The 19,495-nt window shown below is 43.0% G+C and overlaps 1 protein-coding gene across 1 annotated transcript in view; it reads right to left on the reverse strand.

Moving 5' to 3' along the window:
* Positions 1–3,046: 3,046 nt before the first annotated feature.
* The window catches only part of LOC308411705 (uncharacterized protein), a 35,685-nt gene continuing 19,236 nt past the window's right edge, over positions 3,047–19,495 (reverse strand). The window contains exons 3-5 of the mRNA XM_080905703.1: positions 11,169–11,458; positions 10,550–10,682; positions 3,047–10,411 (exon numbers count right to left, since the gene is read on the reverse strand). Coding sequence (XP_080761829.1) covers positions 10,395–10,411; positions 10,550–10,682; positions 11,169–11,458 — 440 coding nt within the window. The 3' untranslated portion in view covers positions 3,047–10,394. The remainder of the gene's footprint in view (positions 10,412–10,549; positions 10,683–11,168; positions 11,459–19,495) is intronic.

The following is a 19,495-nucleotide window of genomic DNA, read 5'->3' on the forward strand; positions in this document are numbered from 1 at the left end:
CCCTGTACATGTGTTGGATCCAATACATGCTGGATGAGGCTAAAAGACTCAATCAAATTTCTTTAGCCAGCTGGTTGTGGGGGCAGCATACATAGTTTAATAGTTTAATAGTTTAATTATTTATATAGCACATTTAATTACAACAGGAGCGTTGACCAAAGTGCTGTACAAGAATACAACATACATAATAAAACAACTTAGAGTATTAAACATGGATATTAAAATCACCTACTAGTAAAATTTGATCATAACTCGGGATGATTCCTGCTAAAAAAGTTGAAAAATCTCGAATAAAATCTTTGTTATATTTTGGAGGTCTGTATATTACTCCAATTCAAAAAGTAGGATTTCGAAGCTTGAGTAGAAGTCTGTTGAAAGTTGTTTATATGTTAGTCTCTTCCTGAGGACAGCCGGAACTCCGCCCCCGCGTTTGCCCATACTCGGCAGATTTAAATAACAGTCAGAAGGTAGAAGTTCAGTAAAACAACTGAGCTCACCTCAGCCAAGTTTCCGTTAGGAGCATGAGATCCAAATCGCGGTAAGTAAAAAAGTCCTTTAAAATAAAGGTTTTATTAGCTAACGAGCGGACATTAGCAAGGCTGATCCTTAGTGAAGTCGAAGGCTTAGTAGTGGAAATAGGAGCCCGTTGAAGCGTCCGCAGGTTCTGGAAGTTTACTCCTCTCCGACAATGTCGCGGCGGTCGCAGGCATTCATGTACAGTAAAACACCAATGTGGAGTGTTTCTGTGCCAAAGAAGTACTTTAACTTTTTTCAGAGTTTCCAAAAATACATTCATGTTTGTATTAAGATGCTGTAACAGTGTGGCTGCTTACACTGAATAGTGATGGGATTTCCAGCTCTTTTTAGAGAACCGGCTCTTTCGGTTCGGCTCACTAAAAAAAGCCGAATCTTTTCGTTCGCGACCGACACATTACTAACACTGAAGAAAAAGGTCTAAAACAAGCAGAAGAATAAACACGTGGAACTCCCGACTCCCATGAAACAACCTGAAGCCCAAACTGAGCCATGCAACAGATGGAAAAACACCCCCAAACCTGAAAGAATGACCGGATAAAACATGAGATCAAGGTCCGGGAGCAACTGAAGCAAGAGAGGATAAACTATGAAAAAACTGGTGCTTTCGTAACAACACAGGGCAGTGAGGATGGGAGGATCTGGAGGCTGTGTCCCACTGGAAGTCTTCCATTTGTTTTATTTAGTCCAAAAAAGAAAAGCCTAAGTTATACTTACAAACTCTCCCCTCGGGGTGAGACCATCTTATCGGAGCGAGGCTCCCCGAGAGAGTCAAGTGAGTCTTCGCACATCCGCCGGTGTGGGCAAAACGACAATCTCCCTCCAGAGATTTAGCACATCTTTATTGTTATTGTTTTTCATGTGCTCGTGGGATTTGCTCATTAATAGAAAACAACTAAATTCCTAGGTAATTTTCTTAGCATCAGGTGACACCGGTGTTTCTAACAGTTCTTCCTCCTGATTGTAAAATGATTGTATCTCTACAGTTTAAAGATGTAATAAGCTTTGCCCTGCACAGAGAGGATAGTGAAACAAATGGAATCATCATAATGACATTATTTCATATTTATTACTTCCCCCTCCTCTTTGCTTTATTATTGTAGCTCTAGTAATGAATAATAATGTAAGGATTCTGGATCAGCACCGTGATGCCCACAGTATATACAGTATTCTGAAGAAGGTCTAAAGTGTCACTGTGTGTGCATGTGTGTGTTTTATGTATATAGATTTTTTTAAATTATTACTCATGATATAACATTGTCCAGACATGCCTGGTAAGGACATGAGGAGGAAACAGCAGAGCTGTGTGAGGCTACTAAAGGCAGGGCTATAACATTTTTCTGTCATCATTTTATTATAGATTAAGTGCTGGAGTTGTTAGGTGTGGACAATTAGATTATATTTATTGCAATAGCAAGTTGTGCCTTGTTCTCAGATAGACAGCAAGTGGAGAGTGATATATGAAATGATGGAAGGAAGGAAGAAGAGAAGCAAAGAGTGATTCACAGGCAGAGCCTAAATTATTTCTCACAGTTTTTTGTGTCCTTATGGTTCCAAGCGCTGTCACCAATCTTTGCATTTTGTTATTATCTCATGACACTTGTTTAATCAGCTACCATCTCTCCTGTGGACTTTTTACTGTCTACAGTCTCAGATCAACACAGCCCTGCCCTTCCCATATTAGATTCTTGATGAATGTGTGTTGTTATTCAGCCTGGTTCAATGTGCCCCTTTTTAACTTTGGGCACCCGCCCCTTTAAACCTCTCTGCACAGCCCTGCTCCATCTCACAAGAGCCTTACTTACTTCTTTGATTGTTCCCGTCTCATAGATAATGGATTCAAGGTTCTCATCGCTTGGACTAGAGGAGCTGGGTAAAGTCTCCCTCTGCTTGCACAGGCAGCTCAGCCTACCTGCATATCTCCTCAGACACAAAGCATGCGTCTCTTTTCATGTTGGTTGTTTGATTGTGATGTTAACATGGACTGCATTTTGATTTAAGACGAAATTATCATTTTAAAAACATCCTTAAATATAAACATGGAGACACACAGATAATATCCGCCATCACATTATATTGGCATAAAGTTTCTGGGCACTGACTCGGGGGATTCAGGACTCAATATCATGTTGGAATCACATGAAAGTTTGTAAAGTTTGATACTTGAATTCTGCACAGACAAAAAACATGTGCGGCAGATGTAAATGTGCGTGTTCCTCCAGCCTACGAAGGTCTCGCATTGACGTCAACAGAAACGATGGCGTGCACTGGCAAGCCGTGGTTACTCAGAGAGCGAGTCACACTTTCAATGAGCTTCCCGTATCAAACTTTACGACCCAGCGAGCGATAACAACATTCAGTCCCCAGAGACGACCGGCGTGTAGCGAGAGAGCCAGCGAGCGGGATTTTTATTTTGGTTCAAGCCGCCAGCAAAAGCGTTTCTGTGCCGCTGCTCTCGGCAGATTCATGAGCCTGCAGACGAGGAGGAGGTCGTAATTTAACATGGGCTTTATTGCCTTCAAACATAATCAAATATTCAACATCAGAAGTCAAGATCAACGGTGTCTTTGATAAATGTTTTGTGTACAACCATACTCATTCATTATGCTCCATAAAGCAATCAATTTAAGGCATGCACAGGCACAACGAGAGTCCGGTGTCAGGACACAGCAATCAATAATAAGAGGACATAATGAAGTTGGTATACTCATGCTTACACCATCCCCCGCCTTGCAGTTTCTCCTTTGTCTTAAAAAGAAAAAGCAAGAAGCAGGTCATACTGAGCGATACAAACAGTAGATTACCATGTAAATACAAAAGAGATTCAGAGGATGAGACTAGAAATATAAAAATACAAAGATCAGGTTATCAGGTGTTCAAAGAGCATTTACAAAAGAAATGAAAATTAAAACTGGTGTAACATAAAGAGTTAAAGTAGGCATCAAATGAACGGACCGTCACTAACTGCAGCTTCTATACAGCATGTACAGGCGTGTGTTCAAAATGAGAAGCTCTTGAGAAACTTTTCAGTATTTAAATGACAAAATGACAAAAGTCTTTTAGGTATTTTGGAAAAAATGTAACCTAATTTCATGACCACTGATGAGTAAATTATGGCATAGAAATAATTAGCTAAACATAACAGAACATACAGTACAGCCATACTGGTACTGGTTCAAAATTAGCATAACCGTATTAAATGTGATTCTATTTGCTTTGAATACGATTGTTTAAAAACATGAGCACTAATAAAATTTAAGTGGTAAACATGCAAATTTAATTTTTTTACTTTTTCTTGTTGGAAAGCAGATTTCTAGCTAACTGCTGCTACTGATTTTTAGATTTTGTGCTAAGCTAATCATATTCTGCATCATTTTATTTAAAACAATTCAGATAATTTCTCTATGAAGAACCAGACACCGTCACCACGAAGCAGTTCGATTTAAATATTTTCACACATTATAGTTTCGTGTCAGGATTAACTATTTAGCTAGCAATGCGAATGTTAGCTTCCTTGTATTTAATTAAACATTGTGCCTAAAAACCCCACTGAAGAACAATTCTCTGTCTGTTTATAGTAAGAGTTATTTTCTGTCAGTATATAGTGTCACAGAGTCACTTGATCATATTAAACATCATTGTGGTTTCATTTAAAGCATGCAAAGCTTTTGTGCTAAGCTAAGCAAATCCAAAAGTATTTTAGAAACATTTATTTAAGTAAATTTCAAACAAATCGCAAATTTTCTAAATGAAAAGCAAATTTATATATTTTCAAGCATTCTTTAGTATCTAGATTAGTTAGCTAGCATGCCAGCCTCCCACACTTTGCATTGTCAAATAAAATGTTAGCTTCCCGACTGAAGAACCTAGCTATCTACTCACTGCAGACTCATTTTCTGTAAATTTATAATGTTAAGGAATTAGAAGTTCATATTAATCATGGCCAAGTTTTCCAAAAACAAGTCAAACATATGCTTATGGATGTTTTCAACATTGTGTTGACTTTTATTTAAATTTATTTATGTTACGATATCATGGGATTACAACTAAAAGCGCAGAATTTAAGGCACGTTTCAGATGTTCTGAGATCATCTTTTACTGGATTGTTTTCAGAGTTTGAACTTTGGGGTCATTCATGTCATCAAATATTATCCGAAAACTTTTACATTTATTATATTATGACATCGTGCTGGGCACAGCCAAAAAACACCCCAAAGTAAGGCGAGTGTAGCTTGCTGCTGACCCTCAGCAGGCTTCCAGAATCTGGCCAATCAGAAGACAGTGGGTTTTAGCCGGAGGAGGCATAAGAAAGATTTCAAAAAGATGAACCTAAAACAGCTAGTATGGCATCTTCTTAAAAAAATATTTTCTAAATTAGAAAACAAGACTATTTTACTAATTGTTTCTTTAAAGATGATAAATGCTGGTTACCAAAATCTTCCTCAGAGCTTTTCATTTCTCAGTGTAAGACAGCTTGATTCTTATAACACAGTTTCCTGTTTAAATGTGTGTTGTAGAGATTTTTCTATTTACACGAGTTGTGCTGCTGGACAAATGAAGAAACTTATAGATTTGTGGAAATATGTTCACAATCAAAACCCTGCATGTAGATATCGTAATTACAACGGCTGCAGTGAAACTCTCACAGGAACAGAAGCACAAAGATTTAACAGTCACTTAGAAATCGGTGACACCGTGTGATGTGCGGTTGGTTAATAAAACAGGGTAGGCAGCTTTGAGAGGTAGCGCAAGCAAAGTCTGTATGAAACCGTGTAAGAGTACACCACCACAGCGGGAATCAGCAAAGCTAGCATTCGTACTGATAACGAGCCAGGCCTTTTTTTTCCTTTTTAGTTTACAATTTATTTTTTTGCATAATGTGATTAGTAAACAGGCATGCTACATACAGAGTGGGCGGAGTGAAGGTGCGAATGGGATGGACGGGACCTCGTGCTGCATTCATGTCATACTGGAAGTATTTGTGTTGGTTTACGACACGTTTCTGATTTTTTGTGTGAAAATACAGACAATGAAACCTGCGCTAAATAAAGTTCTATATTTAACAAATGTTGTGACGCTGTCGACAAACGTACATCTAAGCCTTAAACGACCACCTCTGCAGTGACACAGTCGATGATGCGACTAATAACATTTGTGAAATATGACATGAATGCAGCACTACAAGACCCTCCTTTCCTCCCCCACCTCTGAGCCTGACCTCACCTGACCTTACCTGTACACTCTGATTGGCTCTCAGTCCAAACGTGTCACCTGATCTCCTTAAAGACCTGCAGTGCGTTTTTGGCACTGAGGTGACTGCAGTTACATCTCAGTGACAAACCTAGACCGGCTGATGGGTTACCTTCCAATTAACATCCCATACTGTTTATTTACATAGTGCTACTCAGTTAGCTCGCCTGCTAACTGAGGCTACAGTCTGTATAAAAGCATTCAGTAATAAATACTCCAAGCATGCACAGGTTATAGGAGATGAAGGGCTGATTTAGTTCCACAACAACAGCTTATATCCTCAAAGAACCCCCAAAATTTCTGTTAGCACGCACACATTTCCACACAGAGAGGCTAAAAGAGAAAGCAGTCCTGTGCTGATTGACGTGCACTCTCTGGTATTTGGCACAGCGTCACGCTGAGGCTCGGCAAGCTGAGAGAACGGCGACTGGACGAGGACAAAATGAACGTTTTGAGAGGTTTTCTGTGTAAAACTCAAGCAGTTAAACAGCCAGTGTGCTCTAAATGGGGTCATGTCATAACCACAGCTACACCTGACAACTAAAAATGAGTGTGTGGCCCAGAATCGCATTTCAACAGCAATAAAAATCATGATTTCAGGTTTCCTAAACAGTGTCTGGCTGCAGACAGTCCCTCCTGGCTTCGTGTACAGTGGATTTGATGAATCATCAGGTAAACTGTAAACTGTAAACTCCATCACAAACATCTGTAAATGTTGGATGGATTGATAATGCCAAAGCTGTTTCACAGCTGCACACTAATCAGATTTGGGCATTAGCATTAGCATTAGCATAGTTTAACTTGGAAAATGAAAGGCTTGTAAGAAAGAAGGAGACACCTTATAGATCTTATAGATATCTCAGACTGACTTACAAACGAATTACATTGATGACTCCTGTTGAATAACTGCAATTAAAATAAGTAAAACACACATGACTTCACCACCTTTAAGCTCCTGCGTCACATGTACGTGAACCTGTGTAGTCTCCTTTAGGCCCTTGTTAGTGAACGCCTTATCCTGAACATGTAAAACGCTCATCCGTTCAGTTCTTTATTAGCAACTTTGCTATCAGTTCTAAGACAACAGGTCCTTTTAACCCTCTGGGGTTGACGGACGCGCCGACGCGTCAAAATCACATGACCAATTTAAGACGACATAGCTACAAGATGCAACAACCCAGAGTCTCCAGTTTAACTTGGGTCGAAAGGGCGGACTTCAAACTATATACCAGTTTTTAAATTGTGTGGATAGGCCATGTAAAACCAGAGTTATGATCAAAAATGCATGCAATGTTTTTTTCTGAACATAACAGTGGTGTTTACAGCGAGAGGAAAAAGAAAAAACACCCCTTCCCTTCCCTATTGGTGTTAAATTGTGCCATGTCAACCAAACAAAAGATGATATGGCAACATGTGGCATTGGGTTGTTTAGGGAGAGGGGGAGGTGACGCTCGTGAGAGAAAGCGGGCGGGCATAGTGGACAGAAACTAGTTTGTTGGACTGGCACAAATAATGTGTGTACCTTCTTATTTGATGCAGAAAACCGAATAGTTCAGTAAATAGATTTAAATGGTGAGAACCAGCCAATTCCAGTTTCCAACAATGGCGGCAGAGACTTAGTTTTAATATTACTTTTCAGTGTTTTATTTGTTCGTGAGTAAATCGGTTTGGCTGAGATTAAAGTTATTAGATTAGATTAAATGTAACTTTATTAATCGACGGGAGGGTTCCTCCGGGTTTTCACACAGCTGAATAAAACTAATTAAAGAAAGTGTGAGACGGTTGAGAGTTTACGTCAGTGCCCGGTTATATTTTAGATAGCAAGGAGCAGACGGCAGCATTTCACTCCACCGAGGAAGCGCATGACGTACTACCCGGCTTTCTTTAGACCGCGAAGGCCGGGTCCTCAGGTGGAAGCAGCCTCTGAATTTGGACACCTCCGCTGTTTCCGGGCCGGCCAATAATAACGGTGACATTTAACGTATTTCATCCGATAAATAAACACTGTAAAATGTGCCCTTTTGAATTGTCTCCCTAATTCTGAGGTCTCAAGGTTGGCAAGTATGGCCACAACACCTCACTTTTTTTGCCACATGTATCGAAAACCATGTCTCAGCTGTTTGTGGAGGTAAAATACGTCCGCACACGACTCCAATTACGCTCAGCCATTGTCGTGAGTGCGCACGCCAAGGGGCTGTGAGACATTTATACAGCTGTATTTCGCACATGACTATGAAAGGCGGAAGAGGAAGTAGTTCCTTTGAATGTAGACAATCCGAATGTTATAGTTTCTTTCCACTGTGTTCCTGTTAATGATAACCTACAAATTTACCCTAAATGACTAAAATATCGATATTTTGATGTGAGAATTTATTCTAGAACATAAATGATTGGTATCGGAGGAATCGATATTTCAGGATCGATCCGCACATCACTAGTTAGGGTTACCGATTATGGCTTAAACTGGAGATTCGCTTTGTCTGGTTATTGGATAAAACTGCAACATTAGCAACAAGCAATTTTTTTCTTGCAACCCATTTAAGCTCAGTGCTGCAGGTGGAATTTGTTCTAGCCAAGGCTCACGTGCTAAACTGTTACATTAGTGATAACATGAAGATGTTAGCTGTCATGTGACGTTTTATATATTCATATCTTTAGAATTTAGATTTTTGCGAGGCGTGAGGTTTTCTGGTTGGCGACATCACTAACCTTGTCAAACACCTCAGAGTAAATCAGAGCACAGGATATGAGGTGTGTATGTTGAGGCGAACTGAAGAGGAGGACAGGGACAGGTGCTGCTAGGGCGAGACAGACGTCTCTCACGGAGTCCTTTAGTGCTGCAGGCAGGCAAGGTGTTCAAATAGCACAACTTCAGTTTTTTTATTTCTATATGATGAACTCTGCATTATTAAGTGATAAGAACAAGTAATCTGATGTCCTGTAATCATTATGACGCTATAATTTGAGATACAATAAATAAAATAAGTTTTTGTACAAAGTATTGGCTCAGTATCGTCGATACCACCCTGAATATTACTTAGTCTCGGATCGGAAATGAAATCAGTGGTATCACACATCACTAACCCTAACTCCGTGTTTTTCAGAAAAGCCAAAAGGACTTTTTGAGAAGAAATGTAAATAGTTTTGAAAGGTTATCGTCCCCTGCCAGGAGAATAGTTTAAAAGAGAATAATTTAAAAGAATATTACATATTCTGATAGCGTTAGATTTAAAGATAGAACTCAGAGGGTTAACAGCCACCAGGTCGAACTACCTAAGTTTAAGGTTAGCACTGCAATTCAGACATATGCTAAACAAGCCTAGCTTATAACCTTGCACCATTCAAAGATCACGGCTGTCACAGTTCTTGTGTAGCTGTAAGAACTATGTTCATCCACTGTCACAGCAAAGAGTGAGTACCTGATCCAACACTTCCTAAAACTACGAACAAACTCCTTCCAAGGTTGTTACCAACATGAGGGTTACACTGGCAAACAAAGATATTTCCGAATTATGATTTTAGGCTATTGAGTGAAGACTGAGAAAGAACTTCATACAGGAAGTTGTTGAGGAAGTTCTTCTTGTATCTGCAGTAAAACACTTAACAGAAAGGGAAGCGGGCAGCAGCTGTGAATGCTAGACTAAAGTAAAAGACTGACACTGAAAGGCCGGAGAGAAAAGAAGAATTGATCCATCTCACATGTTGTGAGCACTCAGAGGGAGTCCAAAAGTAACCTCAACCACCCAAATTAATAGAAGTCCTGGAGAACATCAGGAATAATGTGAAACGTTCCATCACTTTACGTCCACTTAGAGCCAAAGGCTGTGGTCAGGGAGAATAATTCATTAATTACTAACTCAGAATCGCTTACAGTGAGACGAGCACGGCTAACAGCAGCAGTCTGAGCGCCTGTGGTCAGTTCACGGTCTCTGAAAACCTTGCATGGAACATGATGAATGTTTAGCAGCTCCGGGGACATTTATCATGAATATGCAGAGTAAACATCAGAATCATGCCTCCGGTTTTTTCACAAAGACAGTGAAACAGAGGAAGTCCATCTCTGTGCTGAAACAAAGATCCCTCTCTCTCCTGCCGTCACAGTTCAAAGACTTTCAGAGTTCCTCCTCAGTTTGAGTTAAACTATCACTGCAGCAGCTTCTCCCCGTTTCAGTCCAGCTGAGACTGCGTTTCTAAATTTTTGGCATCAAACCCAACAAACCAGGTCCCCCAGTTCGCACCATTACGGACCATTAGGAATCTGAATAATCCCATTTCCCAGGATGTCCATTTCCTCTTGTAATTGTGGCGTCTGAGGAGGAGATAAGCTGCTGCCACAGAATGAAATGAGCATCTGGTGATCCATCCTTTTCTCCAGATCAGGTGTCAGGCGTCAGGATTAGGTTTGTCGGTCGTGTCAGAGGTAGAGCGTCAGGCAGACCATGCTTGTCGTGCAGCAAGAAACAACAGCAAAGAACAGAAACGGGTTTTTATTCGTTTTACATCTGGTGCAGGCGCTCGACAACGATAGTGCTTCAGGAACGGGAGGAAATGGTGTCGTGTCGGGTTCGATGTTGTCATGAAGTCAGTCTCGCCGTGCCGGTTGGTTTGAATCAAGATTTTAATATCACTGGAGAGAGATAAAGATTAAATTCACACAGATTTAAGCTGGTTTTACATTTTTAATGATCCTGAACATTCAAGAAAAACTTGTAGAGTCAACTTTAGGTCGCTTTTGCGGAGAAAATGACTGAATCGTGAGACTTACATCCCCAGTTCAGGACGATGGCCGCTGTGATGATGGCAATCCCTCCTAAAATGGAGACAACAGACAGCACCATGGCGTTACGGCCCAAACGGCGAGCACCGTCAACGTTGCCTTGCTGCAAACTGTTTCGGGACTGAAGGGAAGCAGAGAGCAAAGAAAACAACCAATAAACGGTCACTCAACATCGTAAAATAATGATATGATTGGGTTGGGACAACAAGACAACATTATAGTTACAGATAAAAAGAAGAAGAAAAAAATCAGCAGATTAGACAGCAGACGACTTGATACTGACAATTTAAATGTTATATAAATGTGTTTCTGCCTGCAGCTCCATATTTCTATTGTGGGACATCACCAAAGAACTTTCCAGGCTCTCAGCTAAAATATATTCCTCATTTATCATTCGCTGGTTCTTTCTACAGCCCGAGTTCTTCTTGGAAAAACCAATTTCAGCTCTTTTGTCTTGGTTACTAACATGTAAAATAGATTCTTTTGTTTTTGGAGTTGTCAGCTCTGTTGTCCTTAAAGATTAAAAAGTTTTTGGTTGTGACTTATAAATTTGTCTGAGCTGCTGTTAACTGAGAGGTTTAAATGACACTGTTGTCAGAAGTCGTACCATCACAGAGAAGGTGAGGGCCACGATGTTGATGGGCCACATTGGGCAGAAGCAGGATAAGATGGCGAGGATCAGGTAGTCCCTCGGCTTGGACCCATCCACAGCGGCCTCTGTGATGGCGCTGGGCTGGCGGGTGAGCGAGGGCCTGGGGGAGCCCATCGCTAGCGAGCCAGACCGGCTGCCCAAGCGGGGCCGGCCATTAGCATGGCCAGCTGGCTTTGCATGCAGCTTGGGCGACACAGAGGGCGCTATGGGTGACGAGTCAGCCATGACAGGCGCGATGCCATTACCTAGAAAACAAAAAGCTGTCAGAAGGAACTGAAAAACAACTGATAAGCAACCATCATCTCTGCCGGGGGTTTTAGCTTTTGTTGACTGTGTTAAGCTTCCCTGAAAGTATGTTCCTCAAGAGGAAACCTTGTAGGTGCTGAACAGCTTCACTGTGTTAATAAAAATAAAACACCTAAAAATAGATGTCAGGGTGGGGAAGTCAGGAAGCTCCATGAGATGAACTAGCATGTTGTTTTTGGATATTCTCACAGGAAATGATTGTGATTAAAACAACGATCTGCCAAAAACACCTTTCAATATTTTCTTTCCCGACCTAAAGCGATGCCCCGCTGCGACTGGACCGGTAATCCTGCTGACACGGTGCAGGCTGTACCAACATAACAAAGCCAGTCAGGACAGTGGGCCATTTCCCATCATGGCCAGAATTTTTATAGTTACCTTATCCTCAGCGCTCCGTGTGTCTGTGGCCTACACACAGCTGAAGCCTGATTACAGCGTCTGGGCACCGAACAGCCTCAATAGCCTGGAAAGGTGCTAACCGCTAGGCTAACTAGCAACAAGATGCCTTCCCTCTCCACAGATGACTACCACAGCCTCCTGCAGAAGATTGCAGACAAATTCATCGCTTAGAAGTAAACGTGGAGGTAAATGGACTGTGTGGAAATGAAACAACCTTGTCATCAAAACAATGGCGATGAGCAAGCTAGTACACAGCTAAGGAGCACAGATAACATGACCAAGAAAGTAGACTTTGTGCACTATTATAAATCCTCAAGCGATAATCCCCCCTTGGACTGTCTTAGTGCAAAACCAAGACATAAATCATGTCTCCTGGAAGGAGGAGGACGTATCACAGGCAGAGCACAGCGAGCTGAAATCTCTGAAACCGACTGGCCTTCACTTCCTACGAGACAGAGAAGCTCTTCTACCCCTGTATACGAGAGGAAACAGGACTGGACAACTGTGAATAGGAAGGTTAACAACAAACCTCCAAAACAACTGAATGTGAAACTGCAGAACAGATTTGCTCCACTATCAAAGGACCCTGGATCTATATCGGACAACCATCCATCTAAAAGCAGCGAAATAAGGTCTGAAAATCTGTTGAAAAGTGAAAGGCCACAGGGAAAGCTAAAGGCTAGGCCTGAAACTCTGATTGTGGGTGACTCTGCCGTAAAGGATGTACAAAGGATGTGCGGTAAGAACACTAAAGTCCTCTGCTTTCCTAACGATATGGTCAACAACCTGAAGGAGAGAATTCTTCAAATTGCAGATGAATATCCAACTGTGACAAACATTGTTCTGCATACAGGGTCAAACGATGTGTCCAAACAACAATCGGAGGTTCTGAAACGGGACTTTACTGGATTATTAAATACTGTAAACTCTCTGAATGCAGCTGTATTCATCAGTGGGCCTGTACCGCCGGTCAGAGGAGGAGACGAGAGATTCAGCAGGTTGTTTACACTGAATAAATGGCTTATATCAGCATGTGCTGACCACTCAGTGCACTTTATCAACAACTTTAATATTTTTTGGGAACGCAGGCATCTGTTCAAAGCAAATGGATTTAATTTTAACAAGTCAGGGGTGAAACTGTTCACCTCCAACTTGTTTTATTCCATACGTTACTCCAAACGAGGAGTTATCTCATAAAGAGGAACAAACAGTACTCCAAGAACAGACAAAGCCCAGCAGAAACCTTGAGGAGGAGCTCCATCTGCCCCCACCCGGGAAGAGCCTCAGAAAGGAGAGACATCTGAGGCAAGAAGAGGGGTCCCTATTTGCCTCCAACTCTCTCAACAACACCAACGACCAGGACAAGGGACCACGACCTTCCCCAGTCCCCCAAACCCCTGACAGGCCATCACCCTCCTCCCCTCCCTTTCTCCCTCCTCCCCACACCTGAAATTCACTGAGGAGATGATGAAGCGGGTCAATGCTGGGCTCAGATCTACCCCCCGGCCCAATCCCTTTTTGTCCCCCATAAACCCCCCACCAGAACGGCCAAAGGTTCGCCATCGAGCCCCACCCTCAACAGAGCAATCGAAGTCACATTGCCCAGCCTCGCCCCCCTTAGTTCCTCTTCATGCCCTGTCTCCGCAGTCTGATGCGTGATGTGTGAAGGGTCCGGGCTGTGAGGATTATGGCAGTGATGACTTTTCCCAGGAGAAGCTGGGACCCTGTTTACTAGAAGGTTTTAAAATTTCTGTACTTTTAGGTGACAGGAGACATGTGGCCTGGTCAAAACACAGAGAGCTGCACTCTAAAAGATCTTTAGACATAGTAAACATACCTTGTGTGCCACAGACTGCTCCCAAACACGAGGGGACAAGTAATACCTCTAAAACACTTAAGTTGGCTTTATTAAACGTTAGATCTCTAGCTGGGAAAACATTTTTAATTAATGATTTAATCACTGAGCACAGCCTTGATTTTATGTTTTTAACTGAAACTTGGTTGGACCAAAGTAACAGTGGAGCTGTTCTCATCGAGACGACCCCTCCTAACTACAGTTTTATCAGTGAGGTCAGGGCGAGCAGGAGAGGAGGAGGGGTTGCTGTCTTATTTAATGAATCATTTCAATGTAAGCAGCTATCTCCTGGAAGTTTTCAGTCTTTTGAATATGTGGCTTTACAGCTGAAGGCCCCATCCAAAGTTGTGTTTCTTAATGTTTACAGGCCTCCCAAATACTGCACAGACTTTTTTAATGACCTCAGTGAACTGCTGTCTGTGATCTGTGTTGATTTTGACTGTGTAATTATTGCTGGGGATTTTAACATCCATGTGGACAACCCTCAGGACAAAGGGACTAAAGACCTGAGTAACACTCTGGGCAACTTTGGGCTGACTCAGCATGTAACAGAGGCCACACATAATAGAGGACACACTCTTGACCTACTGATCTCCAAAGGCCTGAGCATTTCAAAGGTCACTGTGTCTGATGTGGGCCTGTCTGATCATTACTGTGTTTTCTTTGAAAGTAAAATCTCAGCCCACACAAATATATCAACAACAGTGATCACAAAACGGTGTATAACTGAAGACAGTAGTGAGATCTTTAACCAGGTCTTCCCATTAACACCTGACCTGTCCAAAGGTTCAGTCAATGAGCTCGTCAATAGCTTCAATGCTAACATGTTAAATGTAATGGACACTATTGCTCCCATTAAGGTGAAGGTTACCTCTGGAAGGAAAAAGTCTCCATGGAGAAACTCCACACAGCCAGGGACACTGCGCTGATCAACGCTGACTCTGCATTCACCAACGAGCTGAATCAGTTCTACGCCCGTTTCGAGGTTAGCCAGGCGGCTAATGCTATCTACCGCCTGACTACCGAGGACAATGATGTCATCAGCGAGAGACCGGTGACCAGCATCGCGGAGCATGACGTCCGAGCGGCACTGAGGAGAGTGAACACAAGGAAAGCGGCGGGGCCAGACGGCATCACCGGCCGTCTGCTGCGCTGCTGTGCTGACCAGCTAGCAGGTGTGTTCACTTACATCTTCAACGAGTCCCTGGCGAAGTCTGTGGTCCCCACATGCTTCAAAAGATCCACCATCATCCCTGTGCCCAAGAACAGCAAACCCTCATCCCTGAACGATTACCGGCCAGTTGCACTGACCTCGGTAGTAATGAAGGTGTTTGAGAGGCTGCTGAAGAACATCATCTCCTCCTCCATCCCAGACACCACAGATCCGCTGCAGTTCGCCTACAGATCCAACAGATCCACAGAGGATGCCATCGCCCACGTCCTACACACCACTCTCAGCCACGTGGACAAGAAACAGGGTAACTATGTGCGAATGCTGTTTGTTGATTACAGTTCAGCGTTTAACACAATAGTGCCCTGCAGACTGTTCACAAAGCTGAGGGATCTGGGACTTAACAGCCGTCTGTGTGCATGGGTGTTGGACTTCCTCACTGGCAGAACTCAGGTGGTGAGGGTGGGCAGGTGCTTCTCCAACGGCATCACCATCAACACAGGAGCACCTCAGGGATGTGTCCACTCGCCACTGCTCTACTCCCTCTACACTTCAGACTGTGTGGCCACCCATGGCTCCAACACCATTGTGAAGTTTGCTGACGACACAGTGGTGTTGGGTGCCATCTCCAACAACGATGAGGCGGCCTACATGGATGAAGTGAAGAATCTGGCATCGTGGTGCCAGGACAACCACCTCCAGCTGAACGTCAGCAAGACCAAGGAGCTGGTGGTGGACTTCAGAAGGAGTCAGCACAGAGACTACAAGCCCATTATCATCAATGGAGCTCCAGTGGAGAGGGTGCAGTCCTTCAAGTATCTTGGTGTCCACATCTCCTCAGACCTGACATGGGCTGCCCACATTCAGGTCCAGACCAAAAAGGCTAGGCAGCGCCTGTATCACCTACGACAACTGAGGAAGTTCAGGGTCTCTCCAAAGATCCTCAGGATTTTCTATACAGGCGCTGTGGAGAGCATCCTCACACAGAACATGACATCGTGGTTCGGGAACAGCTGTGTGAAGGACCAAAAAGCTCTCCAGAGAGTGATCCGTACAGCAGAACGCTGCTGCTGCGACGCTCTGAGATCCCGCACCGCTGCCTACAACACGGGACTCATGACGGGGGACATGGACCCGTACAAAGCCGCGTCATATAACGTGCGGAGGGCGGTGAAAGAGGCGAAGCAGCGCTACGGGAGGAAACTAGAGTCACAACTCCAACAGAGTAACTCTAGGAGCCTGTGGCGGGGACTAAGGACAATAACGGACTATAAAGCACCAACAACCGGTATGACGAACGCGGCCGTGACTTTGGCAGACAAGCTGAACACTTTCTATGCTCGCTTCGAGGCTGCAGCTAAGGTCTCCAACAATGCTAGTGTTAGCGGCGCTAACGGCTGCAGACAGGAAGATACTGCCAGCACCGGAAACGTGCTCGTCATCTCCGAGCATGAAGTAAGGAGAGCCTTCAAGAGAGTGAACACCAGGAAAGCAGCAGGACCAGACGGCATCCCAGGTCGTATCCTCAGAGACTGCGCATACCAGCTAGCTCCTGTGTTCACTGAGATATTCAACATCTCTTTATCTCAGTCGGTGATCCCCACATGCTTCAAAGAGTCCATCATTGTTCCTGTCCCGAAGAAACCCCACCCTGCTTCTCTCAATGACTATCGCCCTGTAGCCCTCACCTCAGTAGTGATGAAGTGCTTTGAACGCCTGGTCAGAGACTTCATCATTTCTTCACTACCAGACACACTGGACCCACTACAGTTCGCTTACCGTCCAAATCGTTCCACAGACGATGCCATCTCTCATCTCCTCCACACATCACTCACTCACTTGGACACTAGAAGGGGGAATTATGTTAAAATGCTCTTCATAGACTACAGCTCTGCATTTAACACCATAATTCCCTCCACACTCACCACCAAGCTGGAGCATCTGGGACTCAGCTCATCTATGTGTCAGTGGATCTCCAACTTCCTAACTGGCAGACCACAGGCAGTAAGGATGGGCGGACATGTCTCAGCCTCCACCACTCTCAGCACTGGAGCCCCCCAGGGGTGTGTTCTGAGCCCCCTGCTGTACTCTTTGTACACATATGACTGTGTGGCCACTACCAGCTCCACCACCATCATCAAGTTTGCTGACGACACCGTCGTGGTGGGCCTGATCTCTGATAACAACGAGACGGCCTACGTGAAGGAGATTAGGAATCTGGAGAACTGGTGCCAGAGGAACAACCTCCTTCTAAACGTCAGTAAGACAAAGGAGCTGATAGTGGACTTCAGCACTAAGCAGGAGAGGAACTACCAGACCCCCGTCATCAACGAGTGCCCAGTGGAGAGAGTGGACAGCTTCAAATACCTCGGAGTTCACATCACGCAGGACCTGTCATGGTCCTGTCACATCAACACCGTGGTGAAAAAGGCCCGACAGCGTCTCTACCACCTCAGACGCTTGAGAGACTTCCAACTGCCCTCCAAGGTGCTCAGGAACTTTTACTCGTGCACCATAGAGAGCATCCTGGCGGGAAACATCTTAACCTGGTTCGGGAACAGCACCATGCAGGACAGACGAGCTCTACAGAGGGTTGTGCGGTCAGCTGAGCGCACCATCCGCTCCGAGCTCCCTGACCTGCACTCAATCTACAGCAGGCGGTGCTGGACCAAGGCCAGGAAGATGGTGAAGGACCTCAGCCATCCCAACAACAGACTGTTCTCTCTGTTGAGGTCAGGAAAGCGATTCCGCTCCCTGAAGACCAACACAGAGAGACTGAGGAGGAGCTTCTTCCCGCAGGCGATACGGTCTCTCAATCACACCACCACACAGTACTGACCCACACATACAGTTCTTACACACACACTGGACTTTCTGGACTTTGGTTTTGCACAACACTGGTCACTATATTCTTCATTTCCGGTTAATACTTGTACAGCTGCTGTTATTGTGTATATATTTATTTATATTTAGATTTCTTCATACATTCTTATATAGTTCTATATTGTGTATTTTGTTGTACAGTTATTTTATTTTCAACTTTAATTTATATATTTATCTTTATCTTATTCTTCTCAGTTAAATTTACCCTTCATTCTAATTTGTTTTGTACAGTTATTTCATTTTTAAACCTTAATTTATATTTTATTCCTTCCTAGTTAAATTTACCCTTTTTAATTTTTCATATTTATTTCCTATCTTATTCATAGCCTTTTCCTTTTTTTGTTTTCTTAGGTCACGAGCAGTTGTCCAAGCATTTCACTACATATCGTACTGTGTATGACTGTATACGTGACAAATAAAATTTGAATTTGAATTTGCAGGATTGCTCTCCCCCCGCTTCAGGACACCTACACCAGGAGATGCCGGACTAGAGCAGCGCAGATACTGAAGGACCCGTCCCATCCTGGCAACAAACTGTTCCAACTTCTGCAATCTGGTAGAAGGTTCCGCATCTTCCGGGCAAGGACAGAGAGACTCAAGAGGAGCTTCTATCCCCAAGCCATCCGTGCCCTAAACACACACACCCGCCCTCTCACATCATCTATAACTGACTGAGACAGGACTCTTCCAGACACTAAACCAAGGCACAATGTACATTTCAATTCCTTTAATTTTAAATATGCTTATATTGTCTATCCTGTAAAATAGTCAGATGTCTATTCATATTAATGTACAGAATTCACCTGCTCGCTGCTACTACTGCACATTCACCCAATGTATATACTATATATACATATATATACTACATATACATATATACACTACATATATACACTACACACATATATACTACACACACATATATACTACACACACATATATATATATATATATATCTATCAGAGGTGGGACCAAGTCATTGTTTTGCAAGTCTCAAGTCAAGTCTCAAGTAATGTCAGGCAAGTCAGAGTCGAGTCTCAAGTCACTGGTGTAAAAGTCCGAGTAAAGTCACAAGTCTGAAACTTTGAATTTCAAGTCCTTTCGAGTCTTTAAAAAAAAAAACGAAAAAAAGCATGTTGCAGTTATGCTAAATGTAAATATTAGACCATGTAATTTTTTAATCTGTGTTTTTCTCAACACATGACAAAATAGTGAACTTAGAAAATATACACAAATTGTGAAATTGCACCTCTTTAAAATGCAGCTCAATTAAACCTAGCTCCAAGAATAATTTTCACCGACAGTTCTGAGATAAGCTGCATGTTATTCTTGGATGCGGTTGTAGGACCGGCTTTAAAATCGCATGACAAAAATATCATACATAAATAAATGATTTTTTTTTTTTAAATATCATTTTTTTTAAAAACTGCATCACCAACGTAGCCTGGAAAACATTTGCTAGTTAGATGAAGTCAGCTATCTCATCTTAGCATATTTATATGCATATTTATAATCATACGGTTCTTGGAGTGAGTGCATACACTCATGAAGTTTAGTAACTTCAGGTCACTGCAACAAGCCCAGGTACAGTTTACCGACGGATGGGTGCAGGACCTTGAAATGCACCGTGTAGAAAGTAAAGACCATCGTACGTATCATAAGTTTACC

This window comes from Rhamphochromis sp. 'chilingali' (assembly GCF_963969265.1).
Source record: "Rhamphochromis sp. 'chilingali' genome assembly, chromosome: 15".
Classification (NCBI taxonomy): Eukaryota; Metazoa; Chordata; class Actinopteri; order Cichliformes; family Cichlidae; genus Rhamphochromis; species Rhamphochromis sp. 'chilingali'.